The 23,235-nt window shown below is 42.6% G+C and overlaps 1 protein-coding gene across 1 annotated transcript in view; it reads left to right on the top strand.

Moving 5' to 3' along the window:
* LOC114654250 (DDRGK domain-containing protein 1) overlaps nucleotides 1–23,235 on the top strand; it is a 92,565-nt gene that overhangs the window by 46,493 nt on the left and 22,837 nt on the right. Inside the window, exon 7 of the mRNA XM_051929446.1 lies at nucleotides 18,698–18,754. Within this exon, the coding sequence (XP_051785406.1) occupies nucleotides 18,698–18,754 (57 nt within the window). The remainder of the gene's footprint in view (nucleotides 1–18,697; nucleotides 18,755–23,235) is intronic.

Below are 23,235 nucleotides of genomic sequence, written 5' to 3'. Positions count from 1 at the left end.
ATCTGTCATCTACACTACCATTCTAATAACTATCAATTTCAATGCACAGATTAGTTGAGAATTTTTTCTTTTTGTGTATGATTGGATTCCTTGTTATAGTAGCTCCTTGCCGGGTTGGTACCAGGAATGCTACCTCTTTGTATCTTGTAGTTTAGGGTGGTTTCACAAATACATATGAAACTCTATATTAATAAACTGGATAACTTGCTGAATAATTGAAAGATGGTAAAGCAGGGAGACCTTGGGTAGGGGTATTGGATTTTATAGAAGTCTCTGCAGGACTCTGTATTATTATAGAACAAAGCGCCAGTGGTGATATTCAATAACATTTTTAAAATAAGTGTCTTCTATCAAGAAACAGAAAAATTTTCTAACAGCGATGTCAGTTGTTCTCTTACAGCTATATTCTCAACAGCAATTCTGCATGTTGTAATATTCATCATGGCTAATCTCTATTGACCTTAATAACATTATGCACGTATACAATTGTGTTGGGTTTTCTAAAGTTGTAACGTTAGCAATGATAAATAATATATTGTACAAGTTCATTGCAGAGTTAATATCATCTGTATAATATGGCAATGCAATTCTTATCTGCTTGTTTACCAACATGCACTGTGGCTCCTTTGTTCTTGTCTAACAGATGAAGCTCACTCTGTGGGTGATCTAGTGCAGTGGTTCCCAACCTTTTTCCCAAGGGACCCCTATTTTACCAGTAAATATTTTGACGACCCCACCTTCTCCCATCCCGGACAAACACTATTACTAAGAAAAAATAAAATAGCCCTAGCACTTTTGAATTGTTTTTTTTTATATTCATGCATAACAGTAACAGTACAGAACAAAAATAATAGGCTACATGCAAATTGAAGCCAAACAGTGAGCATAATGTGCAATAACGTGCTTAACAGTGTGTATTACTTTTCTGAACAGATTATTTCCTGTGAATACTGCAATATATCAGCCAATCTTTCTTGTTTAAATGAACTTGTGACACATGAACTTGTTCCCTTTCAAGGCTACAAACAGGATGCATTTAATGTGAGCTTTGGGTTGTAACTCTTGGGCCAGTGATGGGATGTCAGGTGTGATTTTGGTGACAGCCAAACGAAAGTCACTGTGCACATCAAGCTTGTTGTGTGCCTTTGATTTGATGGTGACAAGAGCACTGAAAGCAGTCTCTGATAGGTATGTTGTTGTGAACGGCAGGATGAATATGCACAAGTCTTGGAGCGATGCCAGGTCCTTTCACAAGCCAAAACCACATGTATCCATATTCATCATAGAATTTCTTCAAGAGAGAATTCGACTTAATACCATGAGCTTGTCCTCAGCCTGAAGATATTCCACATCCTCCTCTTTCGCGAGAAATGGGTCCATCACCCATGCGTCTTTTGCGACGTGTTCATTTATGTCTGAAAACTGGGATTTCATCTCCTCAAGCTGCTCCATGTGGTGGGTGAATGGCAGATCAAAACATCGTAATTTCCCCCCGCTTGTTTATTTAAAGAGGGGAAGGGCTGTAGATCCCTCTTCACCAGTTTGTTCTTTCTGTACTCCACTTTACACAAAATGCATCCACTGCTTCCTTGCACACCATTATACTGGTCTCTGCGCCCTGCATGCGTTTGTTTGTTTCATTATAGAGACTGAATATCTCTGCCAGGTATGATGTCTTAATTAGAAACTCGCTGTCATTTCCTCCAGTAGTTTCTGGTTATGGAGGGTCAGGAAGTCTCTTATCGGATTTAAGTTCAATGAAACACGCCAACACTTTGCCCCGGGACAACCAGCGCACCTCAGTATGGAGGAAGTGTCTGGTGGGTCTCATCCTCACACAGCTGTGCAAAGATTCGTTTGTTGACTGGACGAGCTTTAATAAAGTTCACAATTTTTACACAGTCTTTAAGGTTTCATTTAGTTCCTCACAGAGGTGTTTGCTGGCCAGAGCCTTCTGTATATCATGACAGTGGAGCACTTTCTCTTTCAAACGGCTGTTGAAGCCTTTATTCTTTCCCATCATAGAGGCAGCTCCATCTGTGCAGCATGCAACTAAATTATTATAGGGAAGATTGTGTTTTGTGAAGTATGTGTCAACAACACAGAAAATATCTTCTCCTCGTGTGGTGGTTGTTAGATTGACAGACATAAGAATGTCTTGTTTCAGTTCGGTTTTGTGATGTACTGTACATATACAATCAGTATCGCCTCCTCTCCCACAGTGGTAGTTTCATCGAGCTGGATGGAAAACGGGCAGTTTTGAGATTTTCTATCAGTGTGTTTCAACGTTTCCAGCCATTCTATCAATTCTGTCTTTCACCGTGTTGTTAGACAGTGGTACAGTCTTGAATTTGCTAGCGACCTGAGGTCCCACATTATTTCTGCCATTTTAATGCAAGCCGGTTTAATAAGTGTCTGCTATGTTATGTGGCTTTTTGGCTTGTGCAATAAGGAGAGAGCACTCAAATGATGCAATAGTTGCTTGCTTTTGGTCACTTCCAGCCCTGGCAAAACTTTCCCTAATATTCTGGGGCCTGTTAGTTATCAGTTTCTTTTTTCGGAGAAAAAACTCCCTGGTTTACCCACCTGTCCGGGTGTTTGGTAGTCTGGTGTCACTTCAGTTTGCAGGGTTTCATACTTTCATTCGCCAGTTTCTCACCGCAAATGACACACTCAATTTGACTTTGTCCATTGACTCAATGAAACCAAACTCCAAATAACTGTCCTGATAAGTCCTTTTTTTCTTTTGAGACAATCAATACTCTCTTCTCCCTGATGCTTGGCCATTTTTCAAAAAGCCCTTTAACTGTTTTACCTCGTAATTCTGTGGTTAGATTAGCTTGCATGCTAGCTCTGCTCTGTGAATATTAGTATTATGCAAATAGCGTCCTTGTCATTGCCAATATCGCAATGTTTATTTTTTTATAAAGAAATAAAAATACAAACTAATACAAATTTAGTTATGTTACACAAACATTATTAAATGCCTAGATACGTTAAATAAACAAATATTTAAATAAATTTTGCACCCCTTAAAATGGAGAGGTCCTCGCGACCCACTGTGAGGCTTTGGCGACCCCTGGTGGGGGTCGGGACCCCCAGGTTGGGAAGCAACGTTCTAGTGTATCTGGGTGTCAAGCTCTGATCCTTCAGGGCTACCATGGCTGCATATTTTTATTCTAACCATTTTCTTAATTAGTGACCAGTTTTTACTGCTAATTAACTTCTTTTGCTTTAATTGTAATTAACTTGCTATTGAAGATTCAGCCACCTCCATTGTTTTTTCCCCTTATTTAGCAGGCAAGCAAAAATGAGATACAAGGAGCCAACACATGACCAGCTAACCTGTGTCCATCATACAGTATCCATCTTACTAACCGAAGGTTGTAAACCGGATATGGACACAGGGCGCTGGGCACATTGAGGCGAACGCGCATTGCCGCACTGCAGCGCATCACACAGCGTAAACCGGATATGAACGCAGGGTGCAGGGCTGAACTTGCTGTGCTCCACTCTGCCAGCGGTCGGTGTCAGCAAAGGCAACGGAATCACATCTCCACAAAACGAGACCGCTTTACTACAGATGTGCGTATGTAATTAAATGACATGTCCCCAGACGCACCCACCCTCCATGATTAGAGAAAACAAAAACAAGAGGATTCAGCAAGCAGGGCGCAGGGCTGAACTTGCTGTGCTCCACTCTGCCAGCGGTTGGTGTCAGCAAAGGCAACGGAATCACGTCTCCACAAAACAGGACCGCTTTACTACAGATGTGAGTGTGTAATTAAATGACATGCCCCCAGACGCACCCACCCTCCATGATAGAGAAAACAAAAACAAGAGGATTCAGCGCATATGTGAATCACATTACAATATTACAGTACGGAAGCCCCAGACATCCAAACTACACGGCGTAAACCGGATCAGGACGCAGGGCTGAACTTGTTGTGCTCCACTCTGCCAGCGGTCGGTGTCAGCGAAGGCAACGGAATCACGTCTCCACAAAACGAGACTGCTTTACTACAGATATGCGTATGTAATTAAATGACATGTCCCCAGACACACCCCCCCTCCATGATATGTCATCCGTCCAGATATCGGACGGAACAGAAACTGAGCCATTCTTGGATATCCGATTCGCTGGCGAATCGCGGGCTTACTAGTCTGAAAATAAGGAAAAGTGATTTTCTTAGTAATGTTTGTTCTGCTAAGGTCCACAAAACATTTTGACTCTATTCTTAGAAAAAAAAAAATATATAAATGGTGATGTCTACTGTGGCAGAATGAGCCCACCAGCAGACCATTTAATTAAATAATGTGTTTAATTAATCCCAAAAATCAGTTTCTAATTAAGAAATTGTTGGGAGTGTATGGCCTCAACTTAGCTGGTCATCTGTTGGCTCGCTTCACATACTATTTTTGTCTGGCTGACATTTATATAAAAAAAAGAAAAGTAATTCAGAGAACTGAGTCTAAAAAAAGCTCTGCTAATAAAATGTTGGGAAAAAAATTAAGTTAACAGCAGAAACTGGCAGGATAGAAAACCTGCAGGCACGGTAGCCCTCCAGGTTGGAGTTGGACCCCCCTGTACTATGTATTAAAATGCTACTGTCTGTGTGTGCCTGTGCATGCACGTGGTGTCTCCGATCTCTTAAAGTAATCTCATTGGTCAGTTTGGCTTTTTGTGATTGATAAGCTTGGCTTTGGTGACTTAAGGGTAGGCGTGAAGCCACAGTAAAGTTTAATTCCTGATTGTGACTTTGTGGTAGTCAAAAAGTGGACAGGAGGTGCCTTGAAATGACAGAGTCTAAGAAGCATGATTTAAGGGAACACGATCGAGATTGGCATGTGTTTTGAGAGATACTGCAGCAATATGAGGTAATAGGGCCACTCTTGCATGCTAGATGTTCCCCTTATAAATTCAGTAAGAGCCGTGTCTGAGTACTTGGCATTGAGTCAAATTTCTCCTCTGTGGGTGTCGGACTCCCTCAAGGCTGTGTCTTGTCATCACTCATGTCTGTGGTTTTCACGAAAAAGGTATCAATGCATAACCAAGGATGTAATTGTGTCCAGTTGGGATAACATTATTGTTTTATGCAGATTTGTCCTTGTTGTCTCTATCTGACTGCGACCTTTAGCACACATTTGAGGAATTCGCTGCCAAGTGTTAAGTGGCTGGGATGAAAATTAGCACCTGGTCATGGTTCTCTTTCAGAAAAGAGTGGATTGCTCTTTCTAGGGGCTTCGTGTTTAAAGCTTTGCTTAAATTCCATACTAATATTTTGCTTATGTTATAAAGGTAAAAATGACATACACGCAAAACATTTGGTTATGTACTGTAACTATAAGAACACTAGATTACACACTAAGTTCCTTTACAAATCTCAAATCAACTCAAAGCTATGTGCATGTGCTTTTAGGAACTCCCTGTCTCTTCCCTCTAGTAACCATGTGTGGCTTAAAAAATAAAAAAACCCAAAAACAAAAGAAGTCCTTTCTGAATATATATGACCTAATCATGCTTTAAATTTTGCCATGTTCCACGAGAAAGCACAGAAAACATAACTTTACTGAATGTAAACTTGCGGTATTATTGATATTTGGTGGAATTTAAGGAGTGTCCAGGGGTTATGGCTACCTCCACTTTGTTAATAAAAGGCACGGTGGTGCAGTGGGTAGTGCTGCTGCCTCTCAGGATACCCGGGTTCACTTCCCGGGTCCTCCCAGCGTGGAGTTTGCATGTTCTCCCCGTGTCTGCGTGGGTTTCCTCCGGGTACTCTGGTTTCCTCCCACAGTCCAAAAACATGCAAGTTAGGTGCATTGGCGATTCTAAATTGTCCCTAGTGTGTGTTTGGTGTGTGGGTGTATGTTTGCTGTGCACCCTGTGGTGGGCTGGCACCTTGCCCGGGGTTGGTTTCCTGCCTTGCGCCCTTTGTTGGCTGGGATTGGCTCCAGCAGACCCCCATGACCCTGTAGTTAGGATATAGCGAGTTGGATAATGGATGGAACTGTTGGGCACATGGTGAAGCAGTGGTAGTGCTGTTGCCTCGTAGTAAAGAGTCTAGGCGTAATGTCCTGGCACTCTCTGTATGGAAAATGTATGTTGGTCAGCGTGGATTGCCACAGTCCAAAGACATGTAGGTTAGGTGAATTGGTGATGCTACATTGTCCTCTTGACGTTTGTGTGTGTGTGTGTGTGTGTATGTGTGTGTGCGCGCGCGCGCGCTTTGTCTTGGAGTTGTTCCTACCTGCACCTTTTGCTTTCTAGGATAGATTCCAGCTACCCGCTGCCCTGGAGAAGTGTATTTACAGATTGCGTGGTTCTACGAATGCTATAATTTGTTCTGACCAAGCAACTCTTGCTTGCATGTCGCCAGTCCTTAAACAGATATAGAAATACTTTGTACCCTTTCAGCTACAGGTTAGTTCACTGTTTCAGGTTTAGCTTGAGAGGGAGTATTTCAGCTTGTTTGTTCTGTCTGCAGTATTTTCATTTTACACTCCAGAAAGATGCCCTTGTCAGCAAAAGAGGTCCTCGGTAGTCAGCAATGAGCAGTTGAAAGGTAGTGTGTGTGGGTGCGGCTTATGCCTGCCTGTTCAAACAGTGGCTTGGCTGTCTGAGCAAAGCCACTACACATGTCAAACTGTGACCATATATTTAAAAAAACAAAAATGTATTATCGATCTCTTTAATGAAGCAAATGAATGTGAATTTCCCCTTGTGATTAATAAAGTTTAACTAATCTAAGTAACAGAAAAGGCTCAAGTTTTCAAATCAGTTAACTTAGTCACACCCAAATGTTATGCTATGCGTACATTTTCTAACTTGTTAAAACAAGAAAGTGCCTATTTTGCCACCATTAAAATATGCAGACAAACAAGCTTAAAAACAATTTTCATCCATCTATCCATCGTCTTCCGCTTATCCGAGATCGGGTCGTGGGGGCAGCAGCTTGAGCAGAGATGCCCAGACTTCCCTCTCCCCAGCCACTTCTTCTAGCTCTTCCGGGGGAATCCTGAGGCGTTCCCAGGCCAGCCGAGAGACATAGTCCCTCCAGCGTGTCCTGGGTCTTCCTCAGAGCGTCCTCCCGGTTAGACGTGCCCGGAACACCTCACCAGGGAGGCATCCAGGATGCATCCTGATCAGATGCCCGAGCCACCTCATGTGACTCCTCTCGATACGGAGGAGCAGTGACTCTACTCTTAGCCCCTCCTGGATGACTGAGCTTCTCGCCCTATCTTTAAGGGAAAGCCCAGACACCCTGCGGAGGAAACTCATTTCAGCCGCTTGTATTCGCGATCTCGTTCTTTCGGTCACTACCCATAGCTCATGACCATAGGTAAGGGTAGGAGCGTAGATCGACTGGTAAATTGAGAGCTTTGCCTTACGGCTCAGCTCCTTTTTTACCACGACAGACCGATGCAGACGCCGCATCGATCCACCTGTTGATCTCCCGCTCCATTCTTCCCTCACTCGTGATCAAGACCCCGAGATATTTGAACTCCTCCACTTGGGGCAGGATCTTGCTCCCAACCCTGAGAGGGCCCTCCACCCTTTTCCGGCTGAGGACCATGGTCTCGGATTTGGAGGGGCTGATTACCATCCCAGCTGCTTCACACTCGGCTGTGAACCGATCAAGAGAGAGCTGAAGATCACGGCCTGATGAAGCAAACAGGACAACATCATCTGCAAAAGCAGTGACCCAATCCTGAGCCCACCAAACCGGACCCCCTCAATGCCCTGGCTGCACCTAGAAATTCTGTCCATAAAAGTTATGAACAGAATCGGTGACAAAGGGCAGCCCTGGTGGAGTCCAACTCTAACTGGAAATGGGTTCGACTTACTGCTGGTAATGCAGACCAGGCTCTGACACCGGTTGTACAGGGACCGAACAGCCCTTATCAGGGGGTCCTGTACCCCATACTCTCTGAGCACTCCCCACAGGATTCCCCGAGGGACATGGTCGAACACCTTTTCCAAGTCCACAAAACACATGTAGACTGTTTGGGCAAACTCCCATGCACCCTCCAGGACCCTGCCAAGGGTATAGAGCTGGTCCACTGTTCCGCGACCAGGACGAAAACCACACTGTTCCTCCTGAATCTGAGGTTCAACTATCTGATGGACCCTCCTCTCCAGGACCCCCGAATAGACTTTTCCAGGGAGGCTGAGGAGTGTGATCCCTCTGTAGTTGGAACACACCCTCTGGTCCCCTTCTTAAAGAGGGGGACCACCACCCCAGTCTGCCAATCCAGAGGCACTGTCCCTGATGTCCCTGTTATGAGGCGTGTCAACCAAGACAGTCCTACAACATCCAGAGCCTTGAGGAACTCTGGGCGTATATCATCCACCCCCGGGGCCCTGCCACCAAGGAGTTTTTTGACCACCTCGGTGACCTCAGTCCCAGAGATGGGGGAGCCCACCTCCGACTCCCCAGGTTCTGCTTCCTCATTGGAAGGCATGTTAATGGGATTGAGGAGGTCTTTGAAGTACTTACCCCACAGACCCACAACGTCCCAAGTCGAGGTCAGCAGCGCACCATCCCCACCATATACAGTGTTGACACTGCACTGCTTCCCCCTCCTGTGACTCCGGATGGTGGACCAGAATCTCCTCGAAGCCGTCCGAAAGTCGTTATCCACGGCCTCCCCAAACTCCTCCCACGCCCGAGTTTTTGCCTCAGCAACCAGCGAAGCTGCATTCCACTTGGCCTGCCGGTACCTATTAGCTGCCTCCAGAGTCCCACAGGACTCCTTCAGCATGACGGTATCCCTCACCGCCGGTGTCCACCAATGGGTTCAGGGATTGCTGCCACGACAGGCACCAACCACCTTACGGCCACAGCTCCGGTCAGCCGCCTCAACAATAGAGGCATGGAACATGGCCCATTCGGACTCAATGTCCCCCACCTCCCTCTGCCGGAGGTGGGAGCTGAAGCTACTTCTGACAGTGGACTCTGCCAGATGTTCCCAGCAGACCCTCACAACACGTTTGGGCCTACCAGGCCTAACCGGCATCCTCCCTCACCATCGAAGCCAACTCACCACCAGGTGGTGATCAGTTGACCGCTCCGCCCCTCTCTTCACCCAAGTGTCCAAGACATGTGGCCGCAAGTCCGACGACACGACCACGAAGTCGATCATTGAACTGAGGCCTAGGGTGTCCTGGTGCCAAGTGCACATATGAACACCCCTGTGCTTGAACATGGTGTTCGTTATGGACAATCCATGATGAGCACAGAAGTCCAATAACAAAACACTGCTCGGGTTCAGATGGGGGAGCCATTCCTCCCAATCACGTCCTTCCAGGTCTCACTGTCATTGCCCATGTGAGCATTGAAGTCTCCCAGCAGAACGAGGGAGTCCCCAGAAGGTATGCCCTCTAGCACCCCCTCCAGGGACTCCAAAAAGGGTGGGTACTCCAAACTGCTGTTTGGCGCATACGCACAAACAACAGTCAGGACCCGTTCCCCTCTCGTCCACTGGGGTAAACCCCAATGAACAGGCTCCAAGTCGGGGGGCAATAAGTATACCCACACCCGCTCGGCGCCTCTCACTGAGGGCAACTCCAGAGTGGTAGAGAGTCCAGCCCCTCTCAAGGAGATTGGTTCCAGAGTCCAAACTGTGTGTTGAGGTGAACCCGACTGTATCTAGCTGGAACCTCTCCACCTTGCGCACTAGCTCAGGCTCCTTCCCCTTCAGAGAGGTGACATTCCACATCCCAAGAGCTAGCTTCTGTAGCCGAGGATTGGACTGCCAAGGTCCCTGCCTTCGGCCACCACCCAACTCACACTGCACCCGACCTCCTTGGCCCCTCCTACAGGTGGTGAGCCCATGGGAAGGGGGACCCACGTTGCCTCTTCGAGCTATGCCCGGCCGAGCCCCATGGGTGCAGGCCCGGACACCAGGCGCTCGCCATCGAGCCCAACCTCCAGGCCTGGCTCCAGAGGGGGGCCGCGGTGACCCACGTCCGGGTGAGGGAAGACGCCATCCAAATTTTTTGTTCTTCATAGGAGGTTTACTGAACCGCTCTTTGTCTCATCCGTCACCTAGGGCCAGTTTGCCTTGGGTGACCCTACCAGGGGCATAAAGTCCCGGACAACAGAGCTCCTAGGATCATTGGGACACGCAAACCCCTCCTACACGATAAGGTGATGGTTCGAGGAGGGGAAAAAACGAAAAAAGAACAAAAACAATTTTTCAGCATTTAAATATGATGACTGAATTATAAGCCGATGTAGACTTTTTAGAACCATAATTTTATTAGTGGTCGTACATTTTTTTAAGCAAAAAATGCAGAAACATTCTGTTCTTGTATTCTTCTTCTGAAGAAAAGATTTGTGTTGTAAATGTGACAGGAACATCTGCTAATGTAACAGTTCACTTACTGGCCAACTGCTAGTGTGGGCATTTTTGGTGGATATCCTTTTTTCGGGACTGTATTTTTTTTTTTTTTAATGAAAGTTTTTCATGAACATGTGCATGGAGCAGTTGTAATCTACAGAAGGAGAATAGTGTAGAAAAGGTTTCTCTTCAACTCGTATAACAGAAACAGAAGTAGTGATTTCATTAAATGGTACATCATATCTATTGTAATATTGTTTTTTGTATCAGTAAGGTGCTGGAGTATGTGAATTTCTCCTTGGGATTAATAAAGTATCTGCCATCCATCTATCCGTCTGTCTGTCTGTCTGTCTGAGACATGCATATATGTTGTTATCCACATTGCACAAATGTTGCTGGCTGACTAATAATAGCATGTAGCACTACTATATGGCTTATAGCAGGGCACATTTCTGCATGCTTTCTCAATTTTCTATGAATGCACACTCTGCTGTTTTTGACAGATTTTAATTTCATTATACTGACCAGAAAGCAAGAGACAGAGCTGGAGGTAGCAGAGTTAAAGATGTTAAGATTTGCACTGGGTGTGACGAGGATGGATAGGATTAGAAAGGAGTACATTAGAGGGCCAGCTGAAGTTGGACGGTTGGGAGACGAAGTCAGAGAGGTGACATTATGATGGTTTGGACATGTGCAGAGGAGAGATGCTGAGTATATTGGGAGAAGGATGCTAAGGATAGAGCTGCCAGGAAAGAGGAAAAGAGGAAGGCCTAAGAGAAGGTTTATGGATGTGGTGAGAGATGACATGCAGGTGATGGATGAAACAGAACAAGATGCAGAGGACAGGAAGATATGGAAGAAGTTGATCCGCTGTGGCAACCCCAAACGGGAGCAGCCAAAAGAAGAAGAAGAATATGTTGGATACGGACAAAAAAAATACACAACTACAGCTGTTTAGATCAGTGGTGCTCAAAAAGTGTTTTGAGCCAAGGACCTGTTTGTTAACATTAAATCTAATAATGGATTACTTCAGATTAGCAGTCATCTGTTGTTTTATTTTCTTTTACAAAAGGCATTTATATGAGAAATACTAAGAGTTTAATTTCAGAGTTGCTATATCTGCTTTTCATAATTCATAATCACCCTTTAACCATGAAGATTAACTAACACCAGATAGCACTGATGCCTGCACCACCTTTGGCATGGAGTTACAGGACTGACTGCACTGACCAGATATGGGCTCTCCTGTGTGACATCAAAGTGAATTTAAAAGATCAGTTGCATTGGATAAAGATCAACTGCACTGAAGAATGACTGGGAGAAGTGTTGCTTTTAAAGGGTGGGTGGTTTTGGGTCGGGGTAAAGGTTTCATTGGGATGGTTTGGCAGGTTGCCATGGAATAGGTGGAAAAGTTGTCACTGTTCGCAAGAAAGTTCAACTGTGTGCTCCATGGTGGTAATTTTAGACCCATTTCTCGTGTACAGTGCCCTCCATAATGTTTGCGACAGAGATACATTTTTCCCTGATTTACCCCTTGGCTCCACAGTTTAAAATTACAAATCAAACAATTCAGACATGATTAATGTGTGCATTGCAAACTTTAATTTAAGGATATTTGCATCCATTGTAGGCACACCATGTAGGAATTAGACACCTTGTAGATACTGGGTTTGAATACTAACCAATCCATTGTATATGTGAATTTTTCAGTCTGCCTTTGTCTGTGCAGGTTGTTTTCTGGATACTCCAGACATTCTCCCACTTTCAGACAAGTGTGTGTGCATGTTAGGTTAATTAGTAAATTTTAAATTATCCCTGTAGGTTTCTACATGAGTGTGCCCTTTGGTGGACTGGCGCCCAGTGTAGATGGTTTCTACCTTGCTCCCAGTTCTGCCAAAGTAAACCTGGACTCTGTGACCCAGAATTTGATTCAGTCTGTAAAATTTACAGAGGGAACTTATACTGGGTCATATACTATTTTTCCAATTTTAATACAAAACCTACATACAGTATACATTATATACTGAGCACACATATCAGACTTGAAGTGTTTTTTTTTTTTTTTTAGTACACCAGCACCTTGAATCTTTTATTGTTTTTATTACTCTATTATTACTTTATGAAAATACATCTAAGCTTTAATCATTGTGTGAAAAAAATGGTTATGTTTTGGTTCTAATTATACTCTTCGAAATAGACTAATGCTTTAATGCTGGATTCATAATTACAAGGTAAGCTAATCATGAAAGTGTGAAAATTAGTAAGATCAAATTCAGAGCATTTAATTATAATAAAAACGTCTGTAAGCCGTCTACGTGAAAGTCAGTACTTACCTCCTAGTACTTATCTGAGGTATTATAAAATTTGCTTCTGATTTCAAAGTAACACTTTGCATGCAAAAAACGTTTCCATTGTAATGTATTTGTAAAGGCTAAGCTAAAATAGGATAACATTATGCAACATCAGACAAATGTTAGGATTTCTAATAGGCACTAAAATGACTTCATATTTTTCATTAGAAAGACCAGTAAGTTTAAAATGCATATGTATTTTACCAATAATTGCAGCATGGCTAGTTGCCATCTTTTTCCTATCTCTTCTTCAAAACCATTGGTATCAGTAGTTATGTCTGTTAGATATACCTGTATATGCACAATGGTGCTAAAAAGTTAACAAAGAATTTTCTCTGTTTTTGCATCAATATAACCTAAAACGTGATGAGAATTTTACACAAGTCCTCAAACCAGATACAGATAACCAATTTAAATATTGACACAAAACATTGTACTTGTTCATTGATACAGTGTTAAATATTTGTTTGAAAAACTATATGAACCTCTAGGATTATTAGTTCACTTGAAGAGGAAATAACAGGCAGATGTTTCACTCAATGAGATAACAATCCAGTGGGAGTGTGGAAAGCCCCCCTGTCCAATTCAAGTAGCATAAATTTGAGTCTTCAATATCAAAGTTTAATCTTCACTACAAAGGTTTGTCGAAGTATGTAATGCCTCAATCAAAGGAGATTTCTGAGAACCTTCAAAACAAAACCGTTGTTGTTCATCAGCCTGGAAGAGGTTAGAAAGACATTTCTAAAGAGCTTAGACTCCACTGTCAGACATATTGTGTACAAATGAAGATAATGCAGCACCACTGTTACCCTCCATTGTATAATATTCCATGAGGTCACAAAGAACACAATGGTAACATCTAAGGTTCTTAAGGCCTATCTTGCATTGGCTAAGGTCTTTGTTCATGAGTTCACCATCAAGAGAACACTTTAACAACAATGGTGTATGTGGCAGGGTCGCAAGGACAATATTGCTACCCATGTAATGTTTGCTGAAGCTCTCGTGGATAAGCCAGTAGGCCATTGGGACAATGTTCAATGGACAGATTGTAGCAAGGCTACATAACGGACAGTCGTGTTAGCCTTCTGGATTGTTCGTCACTTTATAATGTTGGCTGGGAGGGTGTTTTAAATAGCCCTTCAGGCAACTTTGGCGACACCCTGGTCTGGAAGGATCCCACCCGAGTAAATTTTCCAGCTGCCTGTTGCTGGCGTGAGGTTCCCATGACAACCGTGAGGGGCAAGGATTTTCGGCGGGAAACTTTTTCTTTTTAAGGGGAATGGTGGATCAAGGAGAGGAGAGGAAAAAAGGAAGGATAAGGCTGAAGGCAGCACATTGACTATCCACGCTCCAAGAAGTTCTTCAGGATCATACTTCACGCAGGGACGTCTGCTATTCATGGGTGGCCACCCTGAAGAAATATTCAAGTGACGAATCCCCGAGAAGAGGCCAGGGTCTGGTGTTCTCCAGGTGCTCCTGTCTGGTGAGTCGGATACCTGAGTTTCATTCTTCGTGATAGTTCCGCGGAGAAGCCTTTCGCCAAAGGACTGTTGTGCTTCCACTTGCCTTACAGGAGGAACTGAACTGCAGGGTGCTTGTTTTCTTATATGGTGGACTAAGCTAAATCTTTCTTTTGCATTCTCGAACAGTTTTCTTATTATTTACTTTTTTCTTTTTATTGTCTGTGTCAAACCGGGGGTTAGGATTTGGGGGCTAGGGAGGGCGTCTGGGGAAGGGGTTCACTAATGTGCACTCAGGCACCGGGCAAGTTAATGTAAACAACAACTGTTAATATATTTTTTCTGTCCCATTTCCTGTTGCGCTTTATTTTATGTAAATTATTTAGAAGGGTATTGTGGCAAGAGGGGACGAAGGCCGGAATATGGTTATGCTATTGTGCCTTCAAACATCGTCCACCCCCCGGTCGGGTTGTGAAGTGTAGTAGTCGCATCCCGTATTTTGCGGTTGCTACAAGATGAATGTAAAATAGAAGTTTTTCCCTTGAATGAGAAGCATTATGTTTGGTGAAAACTAAAAATTCATTCTTGTATAAGAACTTTGTCCCATTTGTGAAACATAGTGCTTGACTAGAATGGCTTGCCATCTTTAATGGTGCTATGAAATCTGAATTGTATCAGTAAGTTCAATAGGAAAATGTCAGGGTAATCGTCCCATGAACTGTAGCTTAAGAGAAAGAAGGTCATGTAGCAAGATGACTACACTAAGCAGAAGTTATTTTACCAAAGAATAGTTAAAAGCAGAAGAAATGTCATGTCTTGGTAGAGTCAAAGTCCTTAATCCTTTAGAAGTGCTGTGGAAGTACCTGAAACAAGATGTTTATTCAAGGAAGTCCATCAACATCCCTGAGTTGGAACAGTTCTACAAGTGAGCATTGACTAATATTCCTCCAAGCCAATGTGCAGGGCTAATCAAGAGTTACTGGAAGTATTTAGTTGAAATTATTGCTGCACACATACTTTTTCACACATGATTAACATTGGATCATTTTCCTCAATACATAAATGAGTAAGTAAAATGTTTTTGTGTCATTTTATCAGTTGGGATCTCTTTGTCTACTTTTAGCACTAACGCAAAAATCTAATCACATTATAGGTCTTATTTATGCAGAAACAGAAAAATTGTAAATGATTCACAAGCTTACCAGCACCACTGTAGCACATTCATATGTAAGGTAATTTAAAAGCGGACTATTTAATTAACACTAGAATTACCAGAGCCTACGAAAAAACTCGTATATCCGGCCCACCTTAAATCGCTTCTTAAAACCTTTCTCACCTCTCCGCCAGCGTCTTTTGTCATCTAAATGTACTGATAGACATGCTGCCAGCAGCTGGCTATTCCATCCCCCCAACGACTTAGAACGTAAACAGGCTTTTCCCAGCTCTTGCCTTGATTGATTACCTGGGAGTGAAGTGGAGTTTTAGAGTAGAAATAATAAGATTGTTATTTGAAACACACGCATTTCATATGTGTTGCATTTCTACAGTAATCTGTGTAAACACATTGTTAAAACAGAAACGTGTTATATATTCTAGTAGCAATTGACAAAATGTAGGCATAAACTATATAATGTATGAAGCCTGAAGTCCAAATATCAAAGAAACACTTTCACAAAAGATACAAAAAAAAGCCACCGCCAAAAAAACCCGCCTTAGTGTGAGACATTGAGATGAATTAACTATCACTGCTTCCGTGGCGTAACAGTATCAGTCGCTGATTGGAAATCAGAAGGTCATGAGTTCGATCCCGCACAACTCCCATTTGAGAAGTTTTCTTATTTTCACTATTTTAGAATAAAAAGATACATTTGATTTCAGTCTGTAACAGCTGGTATAATTTATGATATTTGTAAAGGTTAGCTTTATTTTTTTAAAATTCACTTTTCATTGTCTCAGTCGCGTTCAGGATCCATCCCTACCGCCCCCCACCTGACACTGCTGTTTTTACATAAAGACGCGCTATAGTTCTGCAGTGTATCACGATACATACGACCGCGTGTTTTTTTCCCCCAGTATTGCCAGTCCCCACATGTTGCTGTATGCTGTTTCTTTTGTACTCCAGGACATGCAGAGGAAAGCATAGTAAAGAGCAGTAACTTCAGCGCTATATGCAATCATCAGACACTCCCCATCTGATATGTTTTTCACATAAAGATGCGCTAAAGCTCTGCAGTGTACTTGTGACTGCATTGTCGTACCAATGCTTGCGAACTGAAGTGTCTGCATGCACTTTTCGTGGCATTATACGTTTATTTTTTGAGCATGCCCATGTAGCTCAAACACAGGAACATATGTTGATGTAAAAGTATAACAAAACAAGTGCACTTTTATTCAAGACTATAACCGAAGAAGAAAGAAAGCAAGTTACAGTAGGCGGTTGATATGACAGCTTGCGTGGTGGAATGCTAAGAACTGCTGATTTCCATTCTGTGCTATATAACTTAACATTTGAATCTGATGATTGCATATAGCGCTGTCTTGTTTAGTGTGCGCAAGAACATGCAGGTGGCCAGTTGCTGAGTGCTACAACGCACATTTTAAATAAAGAAAGAGACAAATATATGTGACGTTTTGAAGAAATCATTTTATGACGCGAATAGTACCAATCAGAAAACATCGTCGAAGTAATGCAATATTATTTGAAAACGAACAGCGTCAGGTTGGGTGTGAAGTTATACTGGCGCTGTCTGAGTCAGATCAGAAGCTGAATAAGCTGAAAAAGCTCCTGTTCTGACTCTAAGTAAAAAAGCATGAATTAATCAACAGAAATAACCGCGATTGACATTTTAAAGTTAACGATTTACAGTGCATACCAATTTATAAATTCAATGTCCGTTTGAGGAAAAAAAAAACACTTTCTTCAAAGCTGGGAATCGAACTCGCGTCTCTGTGGCACAGTAAGGCAGTGGTGCTCCAAGTCAGCAAACCGTCCTTATAACTTATTTTTTTCAAGATCCATAACACACAGACAGACAGAGCACTGCGTAATACAGAGACAGACAGGCAGAGATATACAAACAAACAGGGAAGGCACATGTACTGAAAGAAAAAGCACTGAATAAGCTCACCCTCTAACATCACCCCTCCCCCCGATCTGACTCTCTAAGTAACAGCGCAAGTACAGACACAAATCAAGTGCATGTGTGTTACTGTAAAAAAAAAAAAAAAAAAAAAAAAAAAAAAAAAAAAAAAAAAAAAAAAAAAAAAAAACTACTACTGAAAACGGCAAATATAGAAGTGAGTGGGGATCGAACCAGTACTCTTGATCACACTTGGTTTGCGTCTGTACTTGCACTGTTACTTAGAGAGCCAGATCGGGGGAGGGGTGATGTCAGAGCGGGTGAGCTTATTCAGTGCTTTTTCTTTCAGTACATGTGCCTTCCCTGTTTGTTTGTATATCTCTGCCTGTCTGTCTCTGTATTACGCAGTGCTCTGTCTGTCTGTGTGTTATGGATCTTGAAAAAAATAAGTTATAAGGACAGTTGTTCATGTTAATTGCAGTCTCAATTGTTAAAAAAATATTTTAAAAGGTGCATCCCACATGAAAATATAACGATCTCATTAACTGACAGTGCATACCAATTTACAAATTTTATGTCCGTTTGAGGTTAAAAACAAAAAAAAGAATAACACTTTATCCCAGCGGGGAATTGAACTCATGTTTGTGAGGCAAAGAAAAGCTACTCGTCTGAGAACCAAATCTTAGCACGCTACGCCACGGAAACTGTTATATGGTGTGAAGCTTTTGTGGAAGTGTTTATTTGATCTTAGGAACTCGGGCTTTACACATTCTACATTTTGTAACATTTATTACTAAAATATGAAAAAGTTTCTGTTTTAGCAATGTGTTTACACAGATTACTGTAGAAATGGAACACGCATGAAATGCAAGTATTCCAAATAGCGATCTATTATTTCTATTCTAAAACTCCAGCAGTTCAGTCACTCCCAGATAATCAAACAAGCCATGAGCTGGGAAAACTTAGTGAACGTTCTGCGACGGTGGGGGATGGAATAGCCGGCTGCTTGCTGCTCCTCTTAATCGGCACATTTAGAAGACAAAAGAGAGGTGAGAACGGTTTTAAGGTGGGCCGGATCTACGAGTTTTTTCGTAGACTCTGGTAATTCTAGTGTTAAAAGAAATGCCAAGGCAGATTAGCAAAGTAATGTTTATCAATTATACTTTTTCATACATTAAGGAAGGAAATATGTTATTTTGATCTGAATGAGATTGCCTTTAAGGTTCAATAATGTTGATTGAAAACCAGTTTGGCCTTAGTTTATAAAAATTATAAATAATCCATGAATACTTTTTACCTGTCATATTAACAGAAAAATAGGTCACAGATCTTTAATACATATATTTTATTTGTCTGTTCCACTTTCTTCTGCACTAATTGTAATTATATTCATTGTTTTTTCATTGTTTTGGATTGCTTTTCTTGCATATAAACTTTTCATTCCTTATATAATTTTTTCCAGGGAAATAAAGTTGTTTTGCTGGAAGATCTAGCTTCTCATTTTGGCTTGAGAACACAGGTAAGTGTCACTGTTGCTCAATGATTGTTCTTAGCAAACTTTTCACTCTGTGTATGTGTGGAGTAATGATATGGTACAGTTGGAATTGATTATGACTTAATGTAATACAGGTTTTTAAGTAAACAATTGTTCAACATCTGGTAAGAGATGCACAAAAAAGTAGTACACAATTATAAATACTACTTCTTCTTTTCATAAAGTTCCTGTTCAATTCTAAATGTACTGCTTACATACAGTAGTATTTTAAAATGTTTTTAGTTTGTATTAATGATGGACGACATCTTAGATGTGGATTTTGGTAGATCTTGATCTTTCCTGTATTAAAAATATTGTAGTCGATGGGGATGCAGAGGAGGTTAAATAAGAGGGAAATAATTTCTGACCCTTTTATCAGCAACTATTATTAATGCAGTTAATTACAGTTTTCCCTAAACTGGTTACTTTCAGGTAATTAACCTGAAAGTATCACCTTTTGGGGTAAATACAAGAGAGGCTATTACTTATTGAATACCTCATATTCAGGTTCAGGCTATGTTAATATTGTTTAATGTAGTTACATTTAAAAATAATAAAATATATTTGTTTATCATTAGTATTTAGAAAGGGCATGAGTTAGAACTTTGTTGAAAGAAGCACTCCAGTGCCAGAGTTACTTAGTTCTTAGCCTGTTTTTCAGTTTAAGATAGAGTCATAGGTACTGTTTGTGTTTTGTGTGATGTAGCTCACAGCTTTAACACTAGAATTACCAAAGTTCACGAAAAAACTCGTAAATCCGGCTTACCTTAAATCCACTCGCACCTCTCCATTCTGCCACTTTTGTCTTGTAAATGTCTCGATAATCCCAAGCAGCAAGCAGCCTGCTATACCATCCCCCCCACCGCCAGAGAAACTGCAAAAACCTCTCCCAACTAAAGCCTTGTTTATCAGGGAGTCAGGTACCTAGGCTAAAAAAATATATTGTTATTTGGAACACATGCATTTCATATGTGTTCCGTGTCTACAAAGATCTATGTAAGTGTAGGATGACAGAAATGTTGAACACATACCTAAAAGACAAAATTTTGACATGAAGTGTATAATGTGTGAAGACTGAAGTCCAAATATCAAATAAGCACTTTCACAAAAGATACAATTATAACCGAACAAACGCGCTTGTTTTCAAGATTTCAACCGAAGAAAAAAGAAATCAGGTTAGTGTGGCTTGTTATCCTGACTTCTTGGGTAGTACAGAGGTTAGAGCCGTGGACTCCTATTCTGAAGGTCCTAGGTTCGAGTCTTAACGTGTCCCAAAATAAACATTTTGCATAGTGAGCTGCTCTTATTGTTACTATTATACAGTAAAAACATACATTTCATTTGAGTCTGTAACAGCCGCTGTAAGTGTATGCTACTTGTAAAGGTTAGCATTTTTTTAATTCAGTTTTATGCTCTCAGTTGTGTTCACACTTGCACTGAGCTGACACTACTGTTTTCAAATAAAGACGAGCAATAACAGAGGTGAACACAGATCGGAGAAAGAGAATAGAAGCCCTTCCCGCAAGAAACGTCCACTCACATATAAGAACAACACAGCTGCACCAGGCATAAAGGCGAAAGTTGGCACCGTTTGGATACAGGACAGACTCCGCCGTCATCCTGCCAATCAGTCTGCCCCACACCTGTCCTTCAAAGAAACAGCATGGCTTATAGAGCTCGCCAACATATCGTGCAAACTCCTGTTTGTGATTATGTTTTGTGATGGTCTTTACATAAGAAGCATTTATATGTTACTTATATAAAAGCCAGGTCAAATGTTATTTACCTTGATTTATTTACTTATCTTCCTACAGCATAAAGTCACAACTAGACTGCAGAGCTTCCTCTGCTTGATCGACAAGGGCATCTTCACAAATTACACATGTAATTCCACGAAAAGTGCCTGCTGACACTTTAATACGTGAGCAATGAGCAAGAATGCAGTTAGACTTCTTTTTGGGCACATACACCGTCCAAATCTAAACATGAGCATGGAGAGTCGCTCGCGTGCTCTAACTGCTATACTACCCAAGAAGTCAGGATAACAAGCCACACTAACCTGATTTCTTTTTCTTCGGTTATAGTCTTGGAAAAAAAGCGCGTTTGTTCTGTTATACTTGTATCTTTTGTGAAAGTGCTTATTTGATATTTGGACTTCAGTCTTCACATATTATGCACTTCATGTAAACATTTTGTCGTTAGTACTAAAACATGGAAAAAGTTTGTGTCTTAGGTATGTGTTCAACATTTCTTGTTGTTTTATAACTAATGTCTTTTTTACAATTTTTAAGTACTTTTACAATTATCAGTATTAAAGGGTAAGTTTCCTATATTTCAAGTCAAAGTTATTTATTCAAAAACATTCTATGCATGCATTTGCCATGTGAAATTGTGTTCTAAACGTATTTGGTTTTTATAAATTAAAAACAAAAAATACCTTGCACTCATAGGTGCTTTACATTGCAGTCTATGAAGCATGGAGGAAAAGCTTAAAGACTTAATAAAGGCATCCATTTTTTAAGCTAAGACAGTTGCGTATTGATCCATGTTTTGTGATTGCACATACATTATATAGAAGTTTATGTATGTCATTTTTGTAAAAAAAAAAAAAAAAAAAAAAGACACCAGTATTATGAGTTTCAGCCATTTTAAAAGAAGGCCAGCCATGCAAGATAGCTCATCATTTAGTGTTCCCGAGAAACAACTTTTCACGCCCCTGGTGCGTGGTTTCCTTCTGACAAACCAAGTTACAGTAAACTTTTTGTGTCGCCTGCATTTCTGTGAGAAATCTCACAAGCAAATAGAAAATGTTTCTTCACCACGAGAAAAATTCTTCCCCTGAGGCCTCCTCCCGGTTGGATGTGCCCGGAACACCTCACCAGGGAGGCGTCCAGGAGGCATCCTGATCAGATGCCCGAGCCACCTCATCTGACTCCTCTCGATGCGGAGGAGCAGCGGCTGTACTCTGAGCCCCTCCCGGATGACTGAGCTTCTCACCATATCTTTAAGGGAGAGCCCAGACACCCTGCGGAGGAAACTCATTTCATCTGCTTGTATTCGCGATCTCGTTCTTTTGGTCACTACCCATAGCTCATGACCATAGGTGAGGGTAGGAACATAGATTGACTGGTAAATTGAGAGGTTTGCCTTACGGCTCAGCTCCTTTTTCACCACGACAGATCGATGCAGAGCCCGCATCACTGCGGATGCTGCACCGATCCGCCTGTCGATCTCACGCTCCATTCTTCCCTCACTCGTGAACAAGACCCCGAGATACTTGAACTCCTCCACTTGAGGCAGGATCTTGCTCCCAACCCTGAGAGGGCATTCCACCCTTTTCCGGCTGAGGACCATGGTCTCGGATTTGGAGGTGCTGATTCCCATCCCAGTCGCTTCACACTCAGCTGCGAACCGATCCAGAGAGAGCTGAAGATCACGGCCTGATGAAGCAAACAGGACAACATCATCTGCAAAAACACTGACCCAATCCTGAGTCCACCAAACCGGACCCCCTCACCACCCTGGCTGCGCCTAGAAATTCTGTCCATAAAAGTTATGAACAGAATTGGTGACAAAGGGCAGCCCTGGCGGAGTCCAACTCTCCCTGGAAACGGGTTCGACTTACTGCCGGCAATGCGCACCAAGCTCTGACACCGGTTGTACAGGGACCGAACAGCCCTTATCAGGGGGGTCCGTACCCCATACTCCCGGAGCACCCCCCACAGGATTCCCCGAGGGACACGGTTGAACGCCTTTTCCAAGTCCACAAAACACATGTAGACTGGTTGGGTGAACTCCCATGCACCCTCCAGGACTCTGCTAAGGGTGTAGAGCTGGTCACTGTTCCGCGACCAGGACAAAAACCACAATGTTCCTCCTGAATCCGAGGTTCGACTATCCGTTGGACCCTCCTCTCCAGAACCCTCGAATAGACTTTTCCAAGGAGGCTGAGGAGTGTGATCCCTCTGTAGTTGGAACACACCCTCCGGTCCCCCTTCTTAAAGAGGGGGACCACCACCCCGATCTGCCAATCCAGAGGCACTGTCCCTGATGTCCATGCGATGTTGCAGAGATGTGTCAACCAAGACAGTCCTACAACATCCAGAGCCTTGAGGAACTCCGGCATATCTCATCCACCCCCGGGGCCCTGCCACCAAGTAGTTTTTTTTGACCACCTCGGTGACCTCAGTCTCAGAGATGGGGGAGCCCACCTCAGAGTCCCCAGGCAGTGCTTCCTCATTGGAAGGCATGTTAGTGGGATTGAGGAGGTCTTTGAAGTACTCCCCCCACCAACCCACAACATCCCGAGTCGAGGTCAGCAGCGCACCATCCCCATTCCGCTTGGTCTGCCGGTACCTATTAGCTGCCTCCAGAGTCCCACAGGACAAAAGGGACGGTAGGACTTTTCAGCTTGACAGCATCCCACACTGCCGGTGTCCACCAACGGGTTCAGGGATTGCCGCCAC

Source organism: Erpetoichthys calabaricus, chromosome 7 (genome assembly GCF_900747795.2).
Source record: "Erpetoichthys calabaricus chromosome 7, fErpCal1.3, whole genome shotgun sequence".
Classification (NCBI taxonomy): Eukaryota; Metazoa; Chordata; class Cladistia; order Polypteriformes; family Polypteridae; genus Erpetoichthys; species Erpetoichthys calabaricus.
The sequence above is the reverse complement of the archived record's forward strand: the minus strand, read 5'-3'. Positions and strand labels throughout refer to the sequence as shown.